We start from the raw sequence: 26063 nt of genomic DNA, 5'->3' as shown, positions 1-26063 counted from the left end.
GCAGACAGAATTACGCTCATATAATTAAAAAATAAACTCTTGGTAATAAGTATGTAGGCTCAAATTTAGGTCCACCAACTCAAGTGGCAAAAAGAAAAAATTTAACAGTGACAATGTATATTGACAAAAATTAGTTTCCAGTGGAGATTCGGCTAAAACTGCAACAGCATGTGGTCGTTTCACCGTTCAACATGTCGCACACAGCTGTTGACATGTTTATTTAAAGTTTAGCATTGATTTTATGTGATCAATTGGTTATTACTGGTTTAACGTTTATAATAATTTAATAATTATAATAAACTCCTACATAAATAGCTTACTATTATTTAAATAAACAGTTGCTTATTGTAGTTTAACTTTTTCTAGTTCAATTTCAAATAAGAAAGTCGTTAAATATGACATTTCGTTAAGTTTAGCGTATTTAAGCTTCGCAGCCAGCTTCACGTTACTCCAATTTGCGTTGGTTGCGCACATCGCTATATCAATGCCCTATACATTTATCGATAGTCTGTAAAAGCAACGATGTTTTCCGCTAACATTACAGTAAAATGTTAAGTTATTTAGCGCCATTATTTATGGACTGTAAAAACGCAGACTGCGTTTTTACATATGAATAAAATAAAAATGCATGCTTATAAATAATATAAATAATAATAAAAAAAAAATAATAATTTTGATTGATTTTAAGAAAGAGATTTTGAAATATGTAATTTCGTAAACTTCACAGCCAACTTCATGCTTCTCTATTTTGCGTTGGAGAGAATGAGCATTTATGCGCTTATCGATAATACAGCTGTTTAAACAGCTGTTCACCGATAACATGACAGTAAAATGTTAAGTTTCTCGCGCGCTTTTTTTGCTGTAAATAACGCGAATTTTGTGGAATTTGCAAATTGAAATCATAAAATATTGTTAATTGCATAAATATTATAAGAAAATGCCTGCTAATTAGTGAAGAGTGCTTTGAAATACAAAAAATGGCTGAAGCTGGCAAGGCAAAAGTGCTACAAAACACTGGCAAATTTGTGAGTGAGACGCGTGCCGAGGGGTAAGTTTGAAATTGTTATTTTGTTGGTGAATTTTAGCATTTAAAATCAATTATTATTGCAGCGACGACTTCTTTAATGAGGCGGGCTACCGTCAGTCGCGTGAGAACGATAAAATCGACTCGAAATATGGCTTCGATCGGGTGAAAGATAGCGTGGAACGCACTGGATACTTGATAAACATGCACTCGGTGAGAAAGTACAATAGGGGTATGCCTGAAACTGATTAAGATTGCATTTTATTTAAATTTTCAATTTCAAAAATTTTAATTACAAAATCCATACAAAACGTGCAGTGTAGCCGTTAAAAGCAAAAAAATCTGATAAGTAACTATATGTTTAATGCAGAAATATTACTATTGACGTCTCAGATAAACATAAAAAAAGGATAAGGGAATTAAAGTCGAACTAAAAAATTAGTTATGAAAGACAGACATTAAAATGAAACTGAAGTAATTTTTAATTTGACAAAAAAAAAAAAATATATATAATACAAGGCCTGTTCCGTATGTAATTTTCACGTTGATGCTAAGTATAAATAAATTACCTGTTTCACTTTATCAGACTTAAAATTACCCACTCAAAGTGATTTCAGCAGGTAAAATATTTCTGGAATGATATTAAAACAAGTTAAGGACTTTAAATTCTGATATAGATTTTTTTTCTTTTTAAATTGTTCATTTTAAAATTAGTTTAATTTGTAGCAATATTTTAAATTTTTGATCATTTTAGTTAGTCAACTTTTTTTTTAGTTTACGTAAAATAAATAAAATATATTTTGGCGAAAGTAAAAACCGGAACAGGTCTGAATGTCAGATTTTAATAAAATTACTCAAAATAAAACATTATTATTGATAACAATTCTTAGAAATCATTTAATAAATATTACTATGTAGTTCTTATAACATAAAATTTAATGATTATAATTTATAATTTAATTTATCTAAATTATAATAGTTATTTATATTATAGTAAATAGTAAAATTCCAAATTCTGCAAGCAAACTATTATTAAAATAGAATTCACACTTTCTTCAGTTAGTTTTGTGTTAAAATTTACGAAATCAAAATCTAAGCCTGGGACTGTAATTGTTATAAGTTTTATTATAAAACTAAAGAAATAATCATTATTCTATGAGTTGTATTTTCTTTTGCTTAAAAATAATGATTATTTCTTGAGTTTTATTTTTTTAAAATTCTAATATTCTTTAAGCAAACAATTATTAAAAAGGTTACGAAAAATATTTTTGAGACCCACGAAATCAAAATCTTATCTGATCTGTTGTAAGGAATACTCCCAATAATAATCATAATATTTATAATTAATATTAATTAATGTGATGTCTTACAGAACGAAGTGCTGGATGATGATCGGAGATTGGTGGCCGCTTTGGACATGTTTTTCATACAGATGGACGGATCCCGATTTAAGTGCACAGTGGCATATAAACCGTATTTGTTGATTCGTCCCGAGGAGAATATGCACCTGGAGGTGGCACGCTTCCTGGGACGCAAGTACTCCGGCCAATTGGCCAGTCTGGAGCATGTCAACAAGGAGGATTTGGACTTGGCGAATCATCTGTCGGGATTGCAGCAACATTATCTCAAATTGTCATTTTTGAATCAAACGGCAATGACAAAGGTGCGCAGAGAATTAATGGCTGCAGTGCGTCGGAATACGGAGCGGGAAAAGTCCAACACTTACTACATGCAAATGTTGGCTAATTCATTGGCCAAGGGATCCTCCTCCTCCTCGGCGGAGGATGCGGGACAGAAACGGCAACAGGATTATATGGATTGTATAATGGATATCAGGGAACATGATGTACCCTACCATGTGCGTGTCTCCATCGATCTGCGCATCTTCTGTGGACTGTGGTACAACATACGTTGTCGCAGCGGCACCGAGATGCCAGTGATTACACCACGTCCGGATATACTGGACAGACCGGAGCCGGTGGTTCTGGCATTCGATATCGAAACCACAAAGTTGCCTTTGAAATTTCCGGATGCCCAAACCGATCAGATTATGATGATCTCCTATATGATTGATGGTCAGGGTTATTTGATAACGAATCGTGAGATTATCTCCTCCAATGTGGATGACTTTGAGTATACGCCCAAGCCGGAGTTTGAGGGCAACTTTATTGTGTACAACGAGGAGAATGAGATGCAGTTGCTCCAGAAATTCTTTGATCATATTATGGAGGTGCGTCCGCACATTGTGGTCACCTACAATGGTGACTTCTTCGATTGGCCCTTTGTGGAGACGCGAGCGGCGGTCTATGATCTGGATATGAAGCAGGAGATTGGTTACTCCAAGATGCGGGATGGCAACTATTTGTGTCGTCCCTCCATACACATGGATTGCCTGTGCTGGGTGAAGCGAGATTCATATTTACCCGTCGGTTCTCAAGGCCTAAAAGCCGTAGCCAAGGCCAAATTACGTTATGATCCTGTAGAGCTGGATCCGGAGGATATGTGTAGGATGGCAGTGGAGCAGCCTCAGGTGCTGTCCAGTTACTCCGTCTCGGATGCGGTGGCCACTTACTATCTGTATATGAAGTATGTGCATCCATTTATATTCGCTTTGAATACGATTATTCCCATGGAACCGGATGAGATCCTGCGCAAGGGATCGGGAACCCTGTGTGAGACGCTGCTAATGGTGGAGGCTTACCATGCCAACATTGTCTATCCCAACAAGCAGCAGAGTGAGCTGAACAAACTGTCCCAGGAGGGACATGTCCTCGATTCCGAGACCTATGTCGGTGGTCATGTGGAGGCGCTGGAATCGGGTGTATTTCGGGCGGATATACCCTGTCGTTTTCGCTTGGATCCCAGCATGGTGCAGCAGCTGATGGAGCAGGTGGATGCAGTGCTCCGGCATGCCATAGAGGTGGAGGAGGGCATTCCCCTGGATCAGGTCAACAATTTGGAGCAGGTGAAGCAGGAAATACTGCAAGGATTGCAGGGATTACATGATATACCCAATCGACTGGAGCAACCGGTCATCTATCACTTGGATGTGGGTGCCATGTATCCCAACATCATCCTGACCAATCGCCTGCAACCTTCGGCCATGGTGAATGAACTGGACTGTGCCGCCTGTGACTTTAATAAGCCCGGAGTGCGTTGCAAGCGCTCCATGGATTGGCTGTGGCGTGGCGAGATGTTGCCCGCCTCCCGCAACGAATTCCAGCGCATCCAACAGCAGCTGGAGACGGAGAAGTTCCCCTCCCTCTTTCCGGGTGGTCCCACCCGTGCCTTTCACGAGCTCTCCAAGGAGGATCAGGCGGCCTACGAGAAGAAGCGACTCTCGGACTACTGTCGCAAGGCCTATAAGAAGACCAAGATAACCAAACTGGAGACGAGAAACTCGACCATCTGTCAGCAGGAGAACAGCTTCTATGTGGACACGGTGCGTGCTTTCCGGGATCGTCGCTATGAGTACAAGGGATTGACCAAAACCGCCAAGGCGGCGGTGAATGCAGCGGTGTCCTCCGGCGATGCGGCCGAGATTAAGGCGGCCAAGGGACGTGAGGTGTTGTATGACTCACTGCAGCTGGCACACAAGTGCATCCTCAACTCCTTCTACGGCTATGTGATGCGGCGAGGAGCACGCTGGCATTCCATGCCCATGGCTGGCATTGTTTGTCTCACCGGCTCCAATATCATTACCAAAGCCCGTGAGATTATCGAGCGTGTGGGACGTCCTTTGGAGCTGGACACGGATGGCATCTGGTGCATATTGCCGGGTTCATTTCCACAGGAGTTCACTGTGCACACCTCGCATGCAAAGAAGAAGAAGATAAATATATCCTATCCCAATGCGGTGCTGAATACCATGGTCAAGGATCACTTTACAAATGATCAGTATCATGAACTCAAAGTGGGCACAACTCCGCCGGAATATGCGATACGTGAGGAGAACTCTATATTCTTTGAGGTGGATGGTCCCTACCTGGCCATGGTCCTGCCCGCCGCCAAGGAGGAGGGCAAGAAGCTGAAGAAACGCTATGCAGTCTTCAATTTCGATGGTTCCTTGGCGGAACTCAAAGGATTCGAGGTGAAGCGACGTGGTGAACTTCAATTGATTAAGAATTTCCAGAGCTCCGTCTTTGAATCCTTTCTGGCGGGCAGCACACTGGAGGAATGCTATGCTTCAGTGGCCAAGGTGGCGGATTACTGGCTGGATGTGCTTTACAGTCGTGGCTCCAATCTGCCAGACTCGGAACTGTTCGAGCTGATTGCGGAGAACAAGTCCATGTCCAAGAAGCTGGAGGAGTACGGAGCACAGAAGAGCACCTCCATATCGACGGCCAAGCGATTGGCCGAGTTTCTGGGCGAGCAGATGGTCAAGGATGCGGGCTTGGCCTGCAAGTATATCATATCCAAGAAACCGGAAGGTGCTCCCGTCACGGAGCGAGCCGTGCCTTTGGCCATCTTCCAGTCGGAGGCGAGTGTGCGGCGTCATCATCTGAGGCGTTGGCTCAAGGACAACACCATGGGGGATGCGGACATTCGAGATGTCCTGGATTGGAACTATTACATTGAGAGATTGGGCGGAACCATACAAAAGATCATTACCATACCGGCTGCCTTGCAGGGATTGCCCAATCCGGTGCCCCGGGTGCAACATCCCGACTGGCTGCACAAGAAAATGCTGGAGAAGAATGATGTGCTGAAGCAGCGACGCATTAATGAGATGTTCACAAGCAGACCGAGACCTAAGCCGGCACTGGCCACGGAGGACAAGCAGCTGGAACTGGACATGGAGGATCTAGCTGGCCGGGATCAGGAGGTGGCCTCCACTTCCGGCAGAGCCGTCGTCACCAAGCGCAAGCGTGTTGAGCTGGAGGGGGAGGAGCAGGAAGAAGCAGAGACAGCAGACACACCCAAGACATGGCGTCAAGCATTGGGTGCACCTCCTCCCATTGGCGAGACCCGCAAGACGATTGTGGAGTGGGTGCGCTTCCAGAAGCGCAAGTGGGCGTGGCAGCAGGAGCAGCGACAGAAATGCAGGCAACAATCTAAGCGACAACGTGGACCAAATGAGTCAACGGTAACTTTTTACAAATTTCGAATATTTCTTAAAGAATTCCAAAAATAAGTATATAGTAGGAATAACATCTAAAGTAATTCAAATAGGCATAAGAAAAAGGAAAGCCAAAACTAGGAAATTTTCATTAAACATAATATTTAAATTAAAAAAAATTAAAACAGTAAAAAATTTAAATAACATTATTCCTAACAATATTTAAAATAACACAAATAAGCATAGGAAAATGGGAAACGAAAACTAGGAAATTTTCATTAAAAATAATGTTGTAATTAAAAAATGTAAACATGAAAAATTTAAATACCATTATTCCTAATTTTGGGATCCCCAATTTTTATTTACATTTAAAAATCGACCGAACTTAAAAAACTTAATAATATATTTGTTATTTCGGCTTTTTATAACTTTTATGCTTCTCAATTTTGTTCTTTCATGTTTGTTTATTCTAATTTCGGTTTCCAAATTTTCATTTTCACTTAAAACTCGCTTTACAAAGTTTATTTTTAGAATAAGCTTTTCCTAATTTTTAACTTTCTAACTTTTGCATTCTTTTTTAAAGTCTCAATTTTTTGTATAGCCTTGGAAAGATTATGCCAATATTTCTTATTGTTAATTTGTTAAATTACCAATATTTTATTTATAATTTTCCTTTCCAATTTAAAGTTTTTGATTTTTTTTTAAATTTCACTTAAATTCTCTTTTTTTGATTTGGAATTTCTCGATTTTTTTCCCAATTGTAATTCTTAATAACATTCTTAATTTCTTATTTCTTAATTTCCCGCGATTTATAATAATTTTAATATTTTTTAAATTTTCCTTAAATGGCTTTTCCAATTAATTTTATCCTTATTTAAATCAGTCAGCTTTTTTTTTTATCAGTTTTTGGTTTCTTAATTTTTTAATAATATATTTTAAATACTTTATTTATGTGCTCCCAATTTTGCTATCCTAATTTTAATACTCCACTTAAATTATTTCTAGTTTTTTTTTGCACACAAACATTTTGGTATTCTTTATATATATTTTTTTTAAATTTTATTTTATTGTGGCTTTACTTAATTTTTTGTCCAATTTCTTGTAGGGAGTCGATGCAACCACATCGAGAGCAGGAGGAACTACAGCCGTGGGCACACTCGGAGGCTTCTTGAGACGCGCACAGCGCACGTTGTTGGATCAACCCTGGCAGATCATCCAGCTGGTGCCTGTTAATGATCTGGGACTGTTTACAGTCTGGGCGATGATTGGGGAGGAGCTGCATCGCATTAAGTTGACAGTGCCACGAATCTTCTATGTGAATCAACGCAGTGCAGCGCCTCCAGAGGAGGGACAACTTTGGAGGAAAGTCAACCGAGTCTTGCCCCGATCCCGACCAGTTTATAATCTTTATAGATATAGTGTGCCGGAGCAGCTCTTTCGGGATAATTGTCTGGGCATGCTGGCGGATCTGGCAACTCCCGATATCGAGGGCATCTACGAAACGCAGATGACACTCGAGTTTCGCGCCTTGATGGACATGGGATGCATCTGCGGCGTGCAGCGGGAGGAGGCACGTCGTCTGGCCTTGTTGTCCACGCGGGAGCTGGAAACCTTCAACATTGAGCAACTGGAGCAGCGTCCACAATCCCACATTCGTTATCTGCAGGTTAGAATTGTAAAAACGTAGGAGAAACCAGTAGAAAGAGATACCCTGTTCTTGACCCCTGTCCTGGTTAATTTGGATAAACTCTAAATTGGCTAGATATGAGTCGGACCAACTTCAAACTTTCATAACTTTGTCAAAACTGTACTGATTTTCGAGTGGAATATCATTTTGGTCATGATTTGGCCTCCAAATTCAGTCTGCATTCAAATTTTATTAATTTCGTTAAAAAAATTATTTGACCTCTGGAAACCGGTTTCGATGCTAAGGGTCCCCCCTTTGAAATTTTGAAAATTGAAAGTTTTAAAACTCAAGTTTTCACTTTTAATCAATCTCTTATATCATAATAAGTATATAACAACACTTTTAATTTGATTTTGAGACGTTTAATATTTCTGTAAAAAATCATCCAAAATTGGACCAAAATTTGGACTTGTAATGTTGCTTAATTCGAAGTCTGATCATCTTCAAATTTCCATAACTTTGTCAAAACTGAACCGATTTTTAAGCGAAATATCATTTTGGCCATGATTTGTCCTCTAAATTCATTCTGTATTTAAGTTTAATTAATTTTATAAAAAAACGATTATTTTTTCTCTGGACCTGGGTTCCGATTTTAATTCCAAGGATTTGGAATTATGAAAATTTTAAATTTTAAATCTCAAGTTTTCACTTTTAATCAACATCTTATAATATTAAATTGCTGTTATTAATGAATTTCTTGTAGGGAATGCAGCAAGGGAATACCAGGCTGAGGAAGATCTATCTGTATCAGCACAATATACCCACGGCCAAGAAGGAGATCTGGGCACTGTTTCTGCTGCCCTTGAAGAAGGCCATGATCTTTGCCTTGGACACAGTGCGCACCAATCAAATGCCCAACATGAAGCAGCTGTACAATGCAGAGCGTCTAGCTCTTTTGAAGAATCTGCCAACGGCGGATAAATTGCCAGCAGAGGATTTCAGCTTTGAGCTGCTCATCGAGGTGGATGTCAAGCAGATTTATAGGCACATTCAACGCGCCTTGACAGGCTACAAACAGGAGCAACCTGGTCCAACGTTGCTCTGTCTGCAGACGGCGCACGAGGCAAGGAAATTGAGTAATCTGATGCCTGTGCTTTTGGAATTCCCACAGGCTCAGATTCACATTACGGATGATGCGAGTTTGCTGTCCGGCTTGGATTGGCAGCGACAAGGAGCCCGTGCCGTGATCCGTCACTTTTTGAATCTGCAAAATGTGCTGGAGCTAATGTTGGATCAGTGTCGCTACTTCCATGTGCCCATTGGCAATATGCCGCCGGATACGGTGCTGTTTGGAGCGGATCTCTTCTTTGCCCGCCTGCTGCAGAAACACAATTTTGTGCTGTGGTGGAGTGCGAGCACACGTCCCGATCTTGGAGGTCGTGAGGCGGACGACAGTCGTCTGCTGGCGGAATTTGAAGAGAGCATCTCAGTGGTGCAGAATCGTGCCGGTTTCTATGGCGATGTGTGTGTGGAACTCGCTCTCGACAGCCTGGCAGTGAGTGCTCTACTTCAATCCCACAAGATACAGGAAATGGAAGGCGCCTCCTCGGCCATCACCTTTGATGTGATGCCTCAGGCCTCGCTGGAGGAGATGATTGGCACTGTTCCCGCTGCCACATTGCCTAGCTATGATGAGACTGCTCTCTGCTCCGCCGCCTTCCGAGTAATGCGCTCCATGGTCAATGGTTGGCTGCGTGAGGTCTCCATTAATCAAAACATATTCTCCGATTTTCAAATTGTACACTTTTATCGCTGGGTGCGTTCCAGCAATGCGTTGCTCTATGATCCCGCCTTGCGAAGATCCCTCAACAATCTGATGCGCAAAATGTTTCTGCGAATTATTGCGGAATTTAAGCGACTGGGTGCAACAATAGTCTATGCGGATTTCAATAGAATTATACTTAGTTCCGGCAAGAAATCGGTATCCGATGCCTTGGGCTATGTGGATTACATAGTGCAGAGTCTGCGCAACAAGGAAATGTTCCATTCAATTCAGCTGAGCTTCGAGCAATGTTGGAACTTTATGCTCTGGCTGGATCAGTCCAACTTTTCGGGCATTCGAGGCAAGTTACCCAAGGGCATTGATGAGACGGTGTCCGCCATTGTGGCAGGCAGCCAAAGTCAGGGAAGAAATCAGCAGGAGGAGCAAGATGACGACGACGACGACGATGATGATGATGATGATGAAGTGCAGCAGATTGAACAGCTTGTTGAACCTGAACAGGAGGAGGAGGAGGAGGAGCTTTCCCTTGAACTCAACTGGACAATTGCCGAGCAGCTGCCGGAGGAGAACGAATGTCGCGAGAAATTTGAATCTCTGCTCAGTATCTTTATGCAATCCATGGCGGAGCGCAAGAGCACGGAGCAGGCCATCAAGGATATATCCCACTGTGCCTTTGATTTTGTGCTCAAGCTGCACAAGAACTACGGCAAGGGCAAGCCCTCTCCGGGCTTACAGTTGATCAGGACCATTGTAAAGGTCCTGAGTGTGGACAAGGGATTGGCGGAGCAGATCAACGAGCTGCGTCGCAATATGCTGCGTCTGGTGGGCATTGGCGAGTTCTCCGATCTCGCCGAGTGGACAGATCCCTGTGATACGTACATCATCAACGAGGTCATCTGCAAGGCTTGCAATCATTGTCGCGATCTCGATCTCTGCAAGGACAAACAACGCGCCATGAAGGATGGCATGTAAGTAATTTCTATGTCTCTTAATAGAGGATTGTAAATTAATATGAATTCCTAATCTACTGAGTCGATATATCCAGGTCTGCCTGTTTTTCTGAAAACAACACTTCCAGTTTGAAATAAATCCTATAACTATCACACTTTTATCATCAGTCGAGAGAAAATCAAAATCATCTAGTTTCTTGAGATATTTCAAAAGATCTCGCTATTTTTGCGTTTAATGATATCTTTTAAGCAGCATGATCATATTCGCTTAAAATCGTACAACATTATCATATGGCTTGCAAAGAAATGATCGATTCAAAGTTAAGAATCGGTATAAAAATCTGTGTTCTTCATTTAAAAACTTAAAAAAAAAAATCATTAATTTGTTATTTAACAGAGATGTAAAAATACATCGATAAATTAAAAATTCGATAATCTCGGAAGCGATTTTCAACTACTTAAATACGATTATTTTTTTAACAATCAATCAATTTAATTAAATCGGATTTCGTCATAAATTGACAACTCAACTCTGATTTGGCATTTGTATTAACTTCAAATATTTTATTTTGTACATCTTTGTCCAGTTTTTTCGTACTTTCCCATTTGAATCTTTTTCGAAAATTTCTAACTGTCATAGCTCTGCCAATTATCATCCGATTTCATTGCGGAATGTCAATTTTATCGTTATTTAGACTCTTTTTTGAAGCTGCATCAAAATTAGAAAATGTAATTTCTTTCCATGACTGCCCATTTTTTTCATACTTTAACCTTATCTCTTTTTAAAGAATTTTAAATTGTCATTACTTGGTAAAATCCTATGTGATTATTTGTGGAATGCCAATTTTTTATTATTTGGCCTCTATTTTGATTCTGCATTATATTTAGTAAATTCATATATTTTTGCTATATTATTATTTTTTTCTACACTTTTTTTTATTTACTTTATTTACTATATATATATATTTACTAATTCCCCTTGACAATTAAAAACGATTCTGTTTATTCAGACCTGTTTGGCTGTGCGCCCAGTGCTATGTGGCGTATGACAACGAGGAGATTGAGATGCGCATGATCGACGTTGTCCAGCGGAAGGTGATGTCCTATGTCCTGCAGGATCTGCGCTGTGCCCGCTGCAATGAAATCAAGCGCGAGAACTTGGCCGAGTTTTGCAGCTGCGCCGGGAACTTTGTGCCACTGATCAGTGGCAAGGAGATTGAAACGCTGCTCAACACATTCAGCAGTGTTGCAAGCTACCACAAAATGCAGCTGCTGCAACAGACGGTGCAACAGTCGCTGAAGACGCCACGTTAGACTTAAGATTGGATAAGATAAGATACTTTAAGATACAGATACTGATGTGAAATTGAAATTGATTTGCTTTGATTTAAAATAAACGTAATTCTTTTTATTATTAGGAAAATATGAAAGTTCATACAAATGGGTTATAGAATAAGATTAACTGAAAGAAAGTTAGATATAGTATAATATATAGAGATATTAGAGAACAGCAACCGGTTTGGTTTCTCGGATATATTCCTCAAAGCTCTTGTCATCCAACAGATTGGGATCAAAGTCATTGATGAGCTGAGGCAGCACAGGATTACTCAACATGGTCGTGTGATTGCCCTCGATGACTTTGAACGTCACTTTGCCGGATGTCAGCTGGGAAACGCAATAATCCTCTTCGATGTCCTGGAGAGAGACCTCTGCTGGACGGACTAGTGTTATTGGACACTTCAAGTCCTTAACGCTATCCAAGTCGTAGAGTGAAACCATCTTGACTCTTAGGAACATTGCCTCGACCAGGCTACGAGAATAATCCTTGCTGTACACATCCTGTTTCTCCACATACTCCAGAAACAGATTCATTTTCTCTTCTACCGTTTGAAGTTTATGGAAAATAACAGCTGCCGATTCCTTGGTCTCATCTGGGAATATCTGATTGACAATGCTGGAGAAGAGCAGATCGTAGAGATCATTATCGGTAAAGCCCTCTCCCACATGCAGATTCGTTAATCTTTTCAGGAAATGCGGTGCACCGTCAATCAGCATGACATGACCATGGTATCCCAAGTTCTCCAGCAATGCGGCCAGCTGCAGGGCCACAAAGGATCCATACGAGTAGCCAATCAGATAGAAGGGATCTGTCGGCTTCAAGAGATCCTTCACGTGCTACAAAAAAATAATAATTATATTTGAAATAAAATATTATTAATTTATAAAATTTAATAAAAAGCTTAAGACAAGTCGGAGTGGCTGCAGTCGAGTGCTAACGACGGAATCATACCCTGTAGAATAGTCAAGTAATAGTTTTAGCATAAAAAAATCCACATTTAAACAGGAACTCATTATAATTTTTTAAATATTTTTTTAGCCACCATAGTCAATTTTGAGAAAATAAGAACTAAAAAAAAAAGAAAACGTATTATTTTAAGCAAAATTAAATTCAATGTAATTTTTTTTCTTAATCAAAAAATAACTTTATATACTGATTGATTATTTTATTTTTGTTTTAAGAAAAAAAAGGACATATTTGTCTTTAATTTAAAGAAAAGTATCTAAGAATCAAAATACAATGTTTTTTTTTTTCAAAATAAAATATTTGAATTTTTTTAGTGTAAAAAAAAAAATTATTTCAAAAATACTAAATGTAAAATTTGGAGTTTCGAAGTCATTATTTTAGTTAAGATCGTCAAAAACATGGTCAAATTATGTCGGCTGTTGATGCTGTTCAAGAACATATCGCTCATTTACTTCAAGACTGTCATAACCCATTAAACGTCATTTTGGGATAAGCTCACTTAAAGTTTTTAAACTAAGTTAGGTTAGGTTAAAAGCCGGACAGCCCCAAGAAACTAAAAAACGAGCAGTTTTGTACCAATTGAATTTGAAACCAATTCTTTTTGCATGAACTGTGCACAAGTTTAGAATATTTCAGCATTGTTAACTCAAAAATCGTGTTTTTTTTAGAGTTATGACTGTCTTGAAGTAAACGAGCGATATATACTTTATAAGTTTTTCCTATATAGGTATCGATCGATTTCCCTTGGTATTGTCATATGACACTTACCTGCAATGTCTGCTGTCCAATCTCGCTGACCGTTTCCAGTTTGCCAAACTGATGCAGTTGCAGGACATTCGCTCTGCTCATCAAGTTGGCGCCAATGTTGTACCAGGCTTGACCCACAGTGCCCTCCATGCCGGGTATTATGATGTTGGAGGGAACAGTCGGCTTGGAGGGAGTCACACGTGTTGTCAGGCTGTACATGACTTGATCGCAATGCGATTCATCGCCCAGATTGTACAGCAGCAGTTCCATGCCCTTGAGTCGACCCTCGGAGGCGAATATCATCTTGACCGCATCCGTGTTATCCTTTTCCCTGGCCTCGACAAACTCCTGCAGCTTCTGGAATGTGAGAGCCCGTAGATCTTGTGGCGTCAGGACCAGCTCAAAGTCACGCTCCAGAGTTTGCTTGATCTCCACGGCCATCAGGGAGTCCATGCCCATTTCGGACAGTGTTGTGCCCAGGGATACCGACTTCAGATCCCGAATACCCATTATATTCATCACCGTATCGATAATACTTTCATTTCCGGAACGTCCTGAACGCTTCTCCGCCACAACCATGCTGGCCACAATCGCTGTCTTGGCACGAAGCAAAATGTCCAGCTCCTGCAGGCATGAGGAGATTCTCTGCTGCAGCGTTCCACCAATTTCCATGTCAATCTTATCCTCCGCCATGTCGGCAACAAGTCCCACTTCTCCCACCGCTCCCCATTGAATGGCCTTGGCTGGTAATCCCTGCCTATGGCGAATCTCAATGATGCGTTCCATCACAGAGTTGGCCATGCCATAATTCGTTTGTCCCGCATTTCCACGGCCACAGGACACGCTGGAGAAGACCACAAAGTGCTCCAACTGCGGACACAAGCTGCGAGATAATAAATCCAAGTGCTTCGTAGCAATCGCTTTGGGGGAGAAGCTCTCCACGTATTGTTCCATCGTCTGATTGGCAAAGATGCCATCTCGTAGTGCAACGGCCAGATTGAAGATGCCTCCAACGGGGCCCATCTTTGCGGCCTCTTGCAACAGATTGCGGCAACCCTCGAGGGTGGAAATGTCAGCAGTGTTGATCAACACCTCACAGCCATAAGTCTTCCAGAGTCTGTGAAGACAAGAGTATTGTTAGTATACACGTATAACATTCCAACACTATAATATAAATCTTTAATTATTTTTAATATTATAATATATACCACTTTTGAAGATTTGTATCATCAAATCTAATATATATCATAAAAACTTTTGTAATGATGATTAAATTAAATTTTATCATTATACAAATTAAAGATCAAAATTAAATGTACATACGAAATGTATCAAAAATAACCCAAAATAACCATAATATGTATTTTAGTATTTTAGTAATTTTTGAATCAAAGTTAAGCGTGCTATATTTTTATCTGAAATAAAACCTGTATTTTTAAATTTAAAAAAATGAATATTAAGAATTATTTACATGTTTTTAAAAAGAAAAACTAAAAAATGTCAAAATGCCCCAATAAAAAAAGTATTACTAAAATGTTTCCGTGCTCATCTAGTTTGCTTTTTTTTTAGGTTTTCGATTTAACAATAGTCATGAAATTTTCAGGACAGTTAATAAAATGAAAACCTGAAAACTGACATATTTCTGAAATATTTCCAAAATGTTCTTGCGTTAATCCAGTTAGCTTTTCAAGTGTTCGATTTAACGATCGTGATGCAATTTTAAAGAGAGTTCGGGACTAAACTAAATACTTTATGTGGCAAAATTCAGGGATATAGTCTGAAAATTGATCCTGGCGGGTGCATAAAAAATGTCATAGCTCTAGCTCTTACAATCTCTAAGATGTAGCTTTTTATACGGACAGACAGACAGTTATATATGTATTCTTGTTTCTTTTACCTATCACATACAATTCCACAAAGTTATAGGGATTCAGGGACTTAATCTGAAAATTGATCTTGTAGGGTGCATACAAAATCTCATAGCTCTAGCTCTCACAGTATCTGAGATCTAGCTTTTTATACGGACAGACAGACAGTTATATATGTATTCTTGTTTCTTTTACCTATCACATGCAATTCCAGAAAGTTATAGTTTTATTTGACACCTTAGCTAGCGAGTTTAGATATACATACGCAATTCGGTAGGATTGATAGTCCTTGGAAATGCCGCGACTGGAACTGAGAACCAGTTTACGAGCTCCACGCAAGGTCATCCAATCAGCGAGCTCCATGCCGAAGCCACCCAAACCTCCAGGAATAACGTAGGTCATGTGTGGTTTAAAGTAGACCTGACTCTGCACACGCACTGGCAGCGTTTCCATATCCTCAGGTGTTTCCCTCACTTGGATGATAACCTTGCCCATGTGCTTGCCTCCTATAAGATGCCGGAACGCTTGTTCGATTTGGTGGGCCGGGAAAACGGTGACAGGCAGCGGTTTGATGATGCCATTGGCCACATCCACGTCAATCATTTTTTTGAGTTGCTGCCAAGTCTTAATCCTTAAATTAACCATTCCAAAACATTTCACTAAGAGATACATACCCAAATATGATCATCAGGTGCCATTAATAAACTGTCGGCCAAGACGGCATGGAATGTCAGCTCCTTGAGAAAGACGCCCAATCCCAGCTTACTATCGTTAGCCATATCGAATTTGCCAATCTCCAGGAAGTGTCCCGTTTGTCCAAGACAACGCACAGATGCCAGCAGCTTGTCCTCCGACAAGGAGTTCAGCACAAAGTCAACTCCCTTGCCATCCGTTTCCCGCTGCACCATCTGCTCAAAGGAAGTGTCTCGGGAGTTGCCAATGTTCGATTCTATAAATGACAATTATCAAATGGTTTTATTAAAAGAAAAGACCACTTTCGTAGAATTGCAGATTTTATATACTTAAAAATCATTAAACAATTTTTCTATACAATATAACAATAAGTAACTTCTTTCTAGAAAAATAAAACATTTTTTTAAGTTGCCAAAGTTAAAGAATAAATGTTTTCAACGAATTTTCTGTGATATTTTAGCAAAATTTTTTCGGGATTTATAAGCCAATATCGAATATACCATTATTGTGTTTACTTGAGATATCTAGGAAAATAAGCAAATTTGATTCTTAACCGATCGGTTCTATGACAACTATATAATAAAGTAGTCAGATTTTCACGAAATTTTATCAGGATGTATAAAACAATGTCAGATTCACAAATAATGAGTTTTGATGAAATATTAAATAATAAAACAACAGTTTTTATAATTAGCAAGGATTTTGGGCCGATCGTTCCCTTGGGAATAATATAATATTTGGTCAGGATGAATAAAATATTATGAAATACAGAACTTGAAGCTTTCTTGAGATTTCCTAATTATTAAACTATGATATATTAGACCGTTCCGATATCAGACAGTTTTAGATTTTCTTTTTATTTAAATTCCTACTTTAAAGATAAAAATAATAGCAATATGCATACCTTTCAATTGTGGGAAGGTTTCCAGCAGATACTTCTTCTTCAATGGGGTGCTGCAAGTGGTGAACACTTCCAGATTGTAGGCCAAAGCAACTCGAATTGCAGCCAGGCCGATGCCTCCAGTTCCAGCGTGTATAAGGATGCTCTTTCCCTTGCGAATGTCGGCTTTCATAAAGAATGCATAATAGACAGTGATATAAACAACGGGAACTGTAGCTGCATCCGCGAGGGACCAATGATCGGGAATTTCCCACATGAGTTTCGAGGGCTTTTCCACATAGGAAGCGACGCCTCCTTTGATAACCATGCTCATTATGCGACGTCCTGTCTTCAAATTGATGCCCGAATACTCGAAACCGAGCACACAATCCTGATCGATTCGATTGCCGCCATAGATATCGGTAGCCAAGCGACCAGTTGCCAGCATTACGTCTCGGAAATTTAGAGATGAGTACGCGATCTTGATATCGCTCGTCTCGGGAGAGAGAGGTCCTTCGAACCAACGCAGCGATGAGAGATCTCCGCGCTGCATCACGTTTCCATAGATGTGACCACTTCGGGGCTTTACCTCCTCATCGACTGGCAGCTGCAGATGACGCAGACTGCCCCAGGAGCCCTAAGGATTAAAGGAGATCATGGATTATTTTTAAATTGAAAAGATGAAAAAGACGAAAAAAAATACGAAAAATTTAAGGAGACCAAAATAAAGATGAAAAAAGGTATCAAAAACTAAACAAAAATTCAAATGCGAACAACAAATTTGGTAATCAGAAAAAGGGGATTTGATTTGTTCGAATACATATTCTTTCTTTCAAGGAGAAATATATATTTTTTTTAATTGTGTGAACTTTTTTCAATAGTAATCCTATTTTATGATGATAATATTTTGATGTCAGATTTTTAATGCTAACACCTTTTTGCTTAACTAGTTCTAGAAGTTAAACAAAATATTACGAAAAATGATTACCGAATATTTTTGTTTCTTAATTTCTATTTCATAATTATTTTTTTTCTATTTTCTAAAAGCTAAACAAAATATTAGCAAAAAATGGTATCCTAATATTTTTTCTCCTAAATCTTTAAACTATCCTACTTTTGTGTTTCTAATATTTTTTCACAAATCGAAAAAAAAATTTCATATCAAAATTTTAAGAACAATTTAAAAGCTAGTGACCCGAAATTTGGTATGCAGATTCCTCAATATTGCAGGCAGATCAAGCTTGTTTCTATTTTTGATCGGACCACTATATTATATAGCACCCATAGGAACAATCAAGTTCCTAAGTCGAAAATCAAGTCTTAGTAAGAAAAATTTTTGTTTTATGAGATATCGTAACCAAACTGATAGAATATGCATTAAACTTGGTTTTATACATTCTGTCTAAAGTTGGTTCGTATCGGATCACTATATCATATAGCTGTCATAGGACCGATCGGGTGAAAATCAATTCTTAGTATGAAAATCTTTTATGTTTTATGAGACATCGTAACCAATCTGATAGAATATACACTTAAGTTAACTAAATATTTTTTAATTTTTTCCATTATTAGTTTTTGCCATAGTAAGAACGGAGTCTCCGACAGTCGAGTATGCTCGTTTCTCAATCGTTTTGGTATTCAAAATTTGTAAAAATTAGTTTATAAACTGAGATTGTTACTCACATGACGGTAGATGTTAAAGGCCAATCCCAAAGAATACTGCGACGCATAGAACGGATCTGAGAGATCGAAGTCGGGAGCATTTTGATCATCGATATAGAAGCAAGCTACAAGATTGCCATCGGGTTCCTTTCGCAGGCAATTGACCATTCCAATCAATCCGTTAAGTTTCTCCTTGAAAGCATAGACAACAACCGGACTCTTCATGCTTATGGCTGTCTGCACTTGATTGATCCACTCGAAGGCAGTGTCATTATCAGATACCTTAACTACAGTCGGTTGGATCTGCAGTTTATTGGAGACCTTCTGGAGAAGTAGGAAAACTTCTTCGTTGTTGTCAATGGGTATCACTGTTATCATATGGAATTGTTCGGGTAGTTTCAAGTTGCTGAGGTTCGTTGTAGGACGTTCTCTTATCAGGAGGAAACCATTCTCAACTAGCACCTTTTGGGCATTTTGAATAATATCCTGGTTGTGTTCTCCACAGATGCCGCCAGTGATAACAAAGTGATAATTGGTTTGAGTTGAGATTTTTCCATTTTCGATATGTATGCCGGGAATTTCCTCAATCTTTCGATCGGTCAGATACATGTATTCGCCCGTAATCACTGGCAAATCTTCAATAGCATCGATGAAACTTTCAAGCACTGTATTTCGGCCATCAGTGTCCACTTCAACGAGTCTTATCTTCAGAACCGGAACATTCTCAAGTGCAAGTTGTACACAGAGTCGTGCGGCATTCGATTGAGATACTTCGGGAGCTGGCAAATAGGGCATGAATTCGTATTGCTCTAGAACTGGAATACCAGGTGGTCGTCTCCTTTGCACCACACTGGCACGTAGTCCCGTCAGCTCAATGCCACCAGCAATAATGCGATCAAACTTCTGATCAATATAGACATCGAAAACACGATTCTCCGGATCCATTTTGGTCATTAAATCGAAATGATGAACACCGTTAATGCGCAAACTGCGAATCTTTGTTGGCAGCACCAGAGATCGGGAGTCTGTGCCCAAGATTTGAATCTGTAGCATTGCATCTATGAATGTCACCCAGTTGTAGTTCCATTCCACTTGTCCCCACAGTCCATCGGAGCGTGCTTTCTTTACAGCTCGGAATGCTCCATTATAATGATAACCACGTAGTTTGAGTTCTTTGTAGAAATCTTTCTTGGACACCATGGGGAAGTCTGACTCCATCTTGAAGTCATATACCTCTGGTATTATTGGATTCTCAATCTCTTTAATTCTGCCAGTCACTACCAAGGCGCCACCTTCAGTTATCTGTATGAAATAAAGAAATTTTGTGAATTAATTTTTTTTAATAATCGTTTTTTTTTTCAGATTGAACCCACCTCAAAGTGTCCCGTGCCATAATGAATCATCACATTGAGCTCAACTTCTCCACTGACCGACATATTCGTGGCTCTTAGGAATTGAACTTCTTCGAATTCGACTGGCACATCCATATAGCTGGGTCCATGGTACATCAAGGAGAAGGTTTCCCATACATATTGCAGATAACAGGTTGCAGGAATCAGAATCTTGCCATCTATGATATGTCCGCTCATAAACTCTTCGTTGTCGCTGGCCAGATTAATGGGAAAGACACGTTCTCCACTCGCCTTGGTCTTCATGTTCTCATATTTGGTCACAAACCAATCTTCACTGTGATCCCAATGGATAAGCGAACTGATATTCGGCGTGGATCTCGATACAGGGAACTCAACTTTCGGATACAGCTTGGCAACTGGCACCATTACGCCATGTTGAAAGAGTCTAAAGCGGGAGAATAGGAAAAGTATATAGTACACTGGGAGAAAAAGTAATGCTAAAATTTATTGCTCGCGAATCTTTTTAGATAAAAGTAACAATTTATAAAAATGAGCAGAAAAACAAATGCTTTGACTATGTAAAAAATGTCTATATATAAGAACAAATGATCTTGAAATAAGTAAAATTTTTAAAAAGTATTTATACACGTTTTTCACAGCGCAATTCACCAGATGAAGATTTTAAAAGCAGGAAAAAAAATGCTTTGACTATGTAAAAAAAATTTCTAAATAAGAACAAATGATCTTGAAATAAATAAAATTTTCAATAGTATTTATATACGTTTTTTACAGCGCAATTTCATAGTTTTTAAACGCATAAAATGAAGATTTTCTAAGCTCCCTTCTAAAATAGATTTGATAAGTTCAAGAAAACCTGCATTTAGGTAGAAATATTTAGATAGAAATATATAAATAACATGTCGCTAATTTTTTTAATAACTATATCTGTCTTTTTATTAACCGATCGAGCTGAAGTTTTTATCACAAAATATCTGCAAAATTAACAAAAATATGTTTTCGAAATTGATTGAAATTGAAAACTGTCTTAAGTTGCTTGCAAAAGTAAGAAAAACTGCCATTAAATTTGGTGCTTCTAATTCTTCTATCTCTGAGATCTGTAATCTAAGAATATGAAAATAATCATTATTTTTTTTAGATTTTTAAAATTTAAAAAATCATACTGGAAAGAAGATTGAAATCCTTGATTTCAGTAGTTTTTATCTTGGTAAGAAATAAACTTTTAAATGTGTGATTTTAATAACGAAATAATGCTTCCAAAACTAAGAAAAACTAGCATCAAATTCAGTTCTTCTAATTTTTCTATCTCTGAGATCTGTAATCTAAGAATATAAAAATATTCTTCATTTTTTAGATTTTGAGAACTTAGAAAATCATACTTGAAAGAAGATTGAAATCCTAGATTTCAGTAGTTTTTATCTTGATAAGAAATGAACTTTTAAATGTGTGGTTTTAATAACGAAATACTTGATTTTTTCGCTAAGTGTAGGAATATGTGTATTAAATTAACTTACTTGCCGAGGGCCTGTATGAAGAAGAGCGCATTGTTCTTGTTTCCTCGGTTGGTCAAGGGAATGTGAACACCACCCGGCATGGATCGCTTGAGAATCGCACCCAGTAAACCGTGAGGAGCGATTTCGATGGTCAAGGCATTCTTCGGCAGCTGAGCAAAGGTCTCTTCGAAGAGTACACTGTGCAGCAAGTTATTGGTATGGTACTCCGCTGAGCAGAGCTTCCATTCCGGCTGCTCCCAATCATTTTTGGGCACACTTGTGCTCAGCCACTTGGAGGATCTCGGCTTGGGATTGGGAATGGTCTTCTTCATGTGGCCCAAGAGGGCAGGACCCATCTGAGAAATGTATCTGGAATGGTAGGCAATATTGGAGCAGGGCACCTCCTTGGCAAAGATGTCCTTTGATTTCAGATCTGCCACAAAGTGACCGACATCCCGAATTGGTCCGGAAATGGTGCAGGAATCGGCGCTATTGTGACAGGCCACTTCAATGGAATCCGGCAGTATATTTTTAATTGTCTTATAGCCAATGCCCACAGCAGCCATGGAGCCCTTGATCTTCTCCGCATCCACGCTCACTTTGCCACGATAATAGGCAGCCAGGATCATTTGCTGAGCCGTCAGTCCTCCATCGGCATAGGCACAGCCCAATTCTCCAACGGAATGACCAATTATATACTCCGGCTCCAAGTCCAAGGAGCGCAGCACATCGGTTAAGCCAATCTGACAGGCTGCGATGCCGACAAAAGAGTTGAGAATATTCTGATATATGGCAGGATCATCGGATGTGATAATGTTGATGAGATCAAGTCCCATTGGCAACAGGGTCCTGTGGCATTCCTCGACCGCTCGCCGGAATGTTGGTATGGTCATCATTGACAAACCCATCTCGTTCCACTGTGAACCCATTCCACTGTACACCCAGACAATGGGACGCTGCAGACCCGTGTAGTGCTGGACATCTCTGGCCACCGCCTTTGTGGGCTCCACTCCGTTGTTGGTGAAGATGCCGTAGCCTCGGAAAACCAAGCCCGTGACTTCCTCCTCCTGTATGTTCTGCAACAGTGCGATAAACTCAGCATCCAGCGGTTTCTTTTCAATCGCATTGAAGATCTCATTGACCGACTCTTCGGTACGGCCAGCCCAGGTGATGATCCTGGGCAAATCATCCTCGGGCAGGCCAAAGTTGGTCTTTGGCTTGGGATTAGCCCTTAAAATGGCATGGGCATTGGCACCTCCAAAGCCGAACGAGTTAATGCCGATATATGGCTTCGGCAGTGGTGTCGGATCCCTGACCACAATCAATCTGCCCTCGGCTAGTGCCGCAATCGACGGCTTCACTTCGGTTATGTTAATATTGGGAGCTATGGAGCCGGTTTCGAATGCCAGGCAAGCCTTGACCAAGGAACAGATGCCAGAGGCGGCTTCCGAGTGACCCACATTGGACTTGACGGATCCCACCAGCAGCGGTTCATCCCTCTGGCTGCAGAGGATACTGTCAATGGCCTTGCACTCCTCGGGATCACCCACCACGGTGCCAGTGCTGTGTGCTTCCAGATAGCCCAAATCATTTGGTGTCACATCAATTTCTCGGTAGACTTCATGCAGCAGTTTCTCTTGAACTTTTCCCGAAGGATATGTGATTCCTTCGGGCTTGTAGCCATCACAGTTTGTCTTGGAGTAAATGACACTGGCATAAACTCGCTTCGCATCGCGCTTCCTCTGAAGAAACATGCAGTTGATTGTCTCCGATCGCGTGTATCCACTTGCATCCTTATCGAAAGGACGACAGAAACCATCGGGAGCCAGGACACCAAGTCTAGATTAAAGCAATTATAGGATATGAATTACAATTTAAAAAATATTCAGTTTTAAACTTTTGTTTTAAAGTAGTTTTTTAGACCCTGTACTTAAAAAAAAGTACAGGGGTCTATTGGGTTTGTTTTAACGAATATGTGCGTAACAGGCAGAAGGAGGCGTGGCAGACCCTGTAAAGTATATATATTCTTGACCAGCATCAACAGCCGAGTCGATATAGCAATGTCCGTCTGTCCGTCTGTCTGTCCGTCTGTATGAGCGCCTAGATCTCAGAGACAATAAGAGATAGAGACACCAAACTTGGTATGTAAGTTCCTCTATATTGCAAGCAGATCAAGTTTGTTTCAAAATTCGGCCCCGCCCCCTTTATCGCCCACAAATCGAAAAAAAAAAATTTCACATCCAAATTATAAAAACAATTTAAAAGCTAGTGACACCAAATTTGGTATGTAGATGCCTCTTTCTTGCATTCAGGTCAAGTTTGTTTCTTTTTTGAATCGGACCACTATATCATATAGCGCCCATAGGAGCAATCAGTCGAAAATCAAGTTTTAGTATGAAAAACTTTTTTGTTTTATGAGATATCTAAAGCAAACTGATACAATAGGCATTTGACTTGGTTTTATTTATCCTGTCCAAAGTTGGTTCAAATCGGACCACTATATCATATAGCTGTTATAGGACCGATCGGGCGAAAATTAAGTCTTAGTATGAAAATCTTTTATGTTTTATGAGACATTGTAACCAATTTGATAGAATATACATTTAAGTTAACTAAATATTTTTTACTTTTTTCCATTATTAGTTTTTGCCACAGTAAGTACGGGGTCTCCGACAGTCGAGTATGCTCGACTGTAGTACCGGCCGACTAGTTTTATCTCAGGCATTTAACTTTTAAATCAAATTTGAAATAGAATATATGATTTTACGAGTGATGTTTTCTAAATCTCGGGATTCCTGAGTCGGAAACACTTGCCAAAATATTTTTTTTGAAATTAGAATAAATGCTAAGCTTGTAAAATTATATTGAAATCATTTTCAAATTGAAAAACGTGTATAAAATTCATTTTTTTACAAATTTGTGTAGTAATATTGAATATTTTTTATTTGAATATTAAAATTTTTGAATTTTAGTAGTTCCGAAAATAAGGAAAAGGAACACTTACCGAGCAAATTGTAGAGTCACAAACGGATGAAGTAAAAGGTTCGAACCACCAATAATAGCAGCATCGATCTCGCCATTTCGAATCGCACTGAATGCATTGTCCAAGGCATACATGGAACTGGAGCAAGCGGTGTCCAGCAAAAAGGATGGACCCTCCAAGCCCAAGCAGTAGGAGATCCTGTTGGCCATCATGGCGCGACTGCAGCCTGTGATGCCGAAGCCGCCCGAGGAAACCTTCTCATAGAACCAGGTCTTCTCCGACTCAGAGATGCAGGATCCAACGTAAACTCCTGTCTTGGAACCACGCAAAGTTTTCGGATTAACTCCAGCATCTACAACTGCTTCATAGGCTGTCTCTATCAAGATTCTGGTTTGAGGATCCATCGTATGCGCCTGCTTAAAGTGCACCCCAAAGAACGTGGCATCGAACTTCTCCAGACCATTTATTTTACCAGATCGCTTGGGAATCTCTGGATTAAAGTGACGCCAACGACGCTCATCGTCATCCACCATGTCAATCTGAAGGGAAATAAAGATTTAACATTTAAAAAAATAAAAGTTAAAATTAAACTCTGTAAAGTGCATTAGTTTCTAATAAATTTTGCAAGCTTTATATTATTTTTATCACTTTATATATTAGACTTTAGTTCTTCTCTAGTTAGTTTAACAGAGTATAAATTTTATCATTTTTCATATATGTATTGCACCAATTCTCAATTTATTAAGTTCCAAGAATCGTATAGGAATGAGATTGTCAAAATATACACATTTTCTAAATATATTAAACATCACCACATATTTAATATGTTACACTTTTGTAGATTATTTTTTTTGTATTAATTTCAAAAATATTTAAGATAGAGTTTTTTTTTTTAAAAATAATAAAATTTTCTAACGAAGTATTTTTTTTTTATAATTGTAAATTAATGTGATACTGAAATTACCACATTTTCTTAATATCATAAAAATGGGTTTTCACTCTCACACTGATATAAAGGATATTCTGTCCATTCAAGAGATACATTTTGATAATATTATTTTTAACGAAAATTTGAAAGCAATTAGATAATAAAAATAATCACATATTCTGCAACACATTTATTACAATCCTTAAGTAAGTATTTGCTCCGTAATCACCTTGTTGTATAGATTGTACTCGTACTCGGATACATTTTTAGAGTTTGGAAACTTTCCAGCCATGCCGGAAATGACAATATCATCGCCATCGGTATCGGGGTGAGATCTTGATAATTTTTTATCTTTTTTCACTACATTATTGGATGCCATTGCACTTGTTTAACTTTTAATCACTTTTATACAGGCTTAAGTTCTTTAAAAAAATGTCCTTTAACAAGGATATTATTCACTATCACTTTCACTTTCACAGATCACTTGAGAACAGTTCACAATGTATGTTTATAGGCTGAGTGTCCTTTTGAAATCCAGTTGTAATCCAGTTGATGCGAATATGTGCGATCGAATTGCCATACGATATAGCAATTGAACCCACAAATTAACTACGGGCTGCTTTTATACACCTGCCGGGCAATATTACAAATTCCAGAAGTAATCAAAATGGTAAATGGTAAATACTTTGAC

The 26063-nt window shown here is 39.2% G+C and overlaps 2 protein-coding genes across 3 annotated transcripts; one reads left to right on the top strand and one right to left on the bottom strand.

The window, feature by feature from the left end:
- The first annotated feature begins 897 nt into the window (after positions 1–897).
- LOC117790048 (DNA polymerase epsilon catalytic subunit A) lies at positions 898–11890 on the top strand. Its single transcript, XM_034629294.1, has 6 exons — positions 898–1048; positions 1111–1237; positions 2397–6110; positions 7189–7749; positions 8474–10461; positions 11454–11890. The coding sequence occupies exons 1-6, from the start codon at positions 978–980 to the stop codon at positions 11755–11757; spliced, it is 6765 nt and encodes a 2254-aa protein (XP_034485185.1). The 5' UTR covers positions 898–977; the 3' UTR covers positions 11758–11890.
- On the bottom strand, positions 11825–25957 carry LOC117790047 (fatty acid synthase). Of its 2 annotated transcripts, none has more exons than XM_034629292.1 (10): positions 25602–25957; positions 24466–24983; positions 21483–23300; positions 19972–20395; positions 18620–19900; positions 16961–17573; positions 16038–16312; positions 15629–15987; positions 13517–14612; positions 11825–12618 (listed from the first exon to the last, which is right to left on the bottom strand). In XM_034629292.1, exons 1-10 carry the CDS (start codon positions 25749–25751, stop codon positions 11944–11946), a joined length of 7209 nt encoding a protein of 2402 aa, XP_034485183.1. In that variant the 5' UTR covers positions 25752–25957; the 3' UTR covers positions 11825–11943. The 2 variants fall into 2 exon arrangements, with proteins under 2 accessions (XP_034485183.1, XP_034485184.1); XM_034629293.1 differs by having other exon boundaries at positions 15629–15978.
- Between the last annotated feature and the right edge of the window lie 106 nt (positions 25958–26063).

The sequence above is a fragment of the Drosophila innubila genome (genome assembly GCF_004354385.1).
Source record: "Drosophila innubila isolate TH190305 chromosome 3R unlocalized genomic scaffold, UK_Dinn_1.0 2_E_3R, whole genome shotgun sequence".
Classification (NCBI taxonomy): Eukaryota; Metazoa; Arthropoda; class Insecta; order Diptera; family Drosophilidae; genus Drosophila; species Drosophila innubila.
This window is presented reverse-complemented; position numbering and strand designations above follow the sequence as displayed.

Coding starts and splice junctions, on each gene's coding strand:
- LOC117790048 (XM_034629294.1), top strand. CDS start 978: ATGGCTGAAGCTGGCAAGGCAAAAGTGCTACAAAACACTGGCAAATTT. Junction 6,111..7,188: donor GTGGACCAAATGAGTCAACG/GTAACTTTTTAC, acceptor AATTTCTTGTAG/GGAGTCGATGCAACCACATC. Junction 10,462..11,453: donor CGCGCCATGAAGGATGGCAT/GTAAGTAATTTC, acceptor CTGTTTATTCAG/ACCTGTTTGGCTGTGCGCCC.
- LOC117790047 (XM_034629292.1), bottom strand. CDS start 25,751: ATGGCATCCAATAATGTAGTGAAAAAAGATAAAAAATTATCAAGATCT. Junction 16,313..16,960: donor AACCTTCCCACAATTGAAAG/GTATGCATATTG, acceptor TGTCATTTATAG/AATCGAACATTGGCAACTCC. Junction 14,613..15,628: donor TATCAATCCTACCGAATTGC/GTATGTATATCT, acceptor TTGTCTTCACAG/ACTCTGGAAGACTTATGGCT.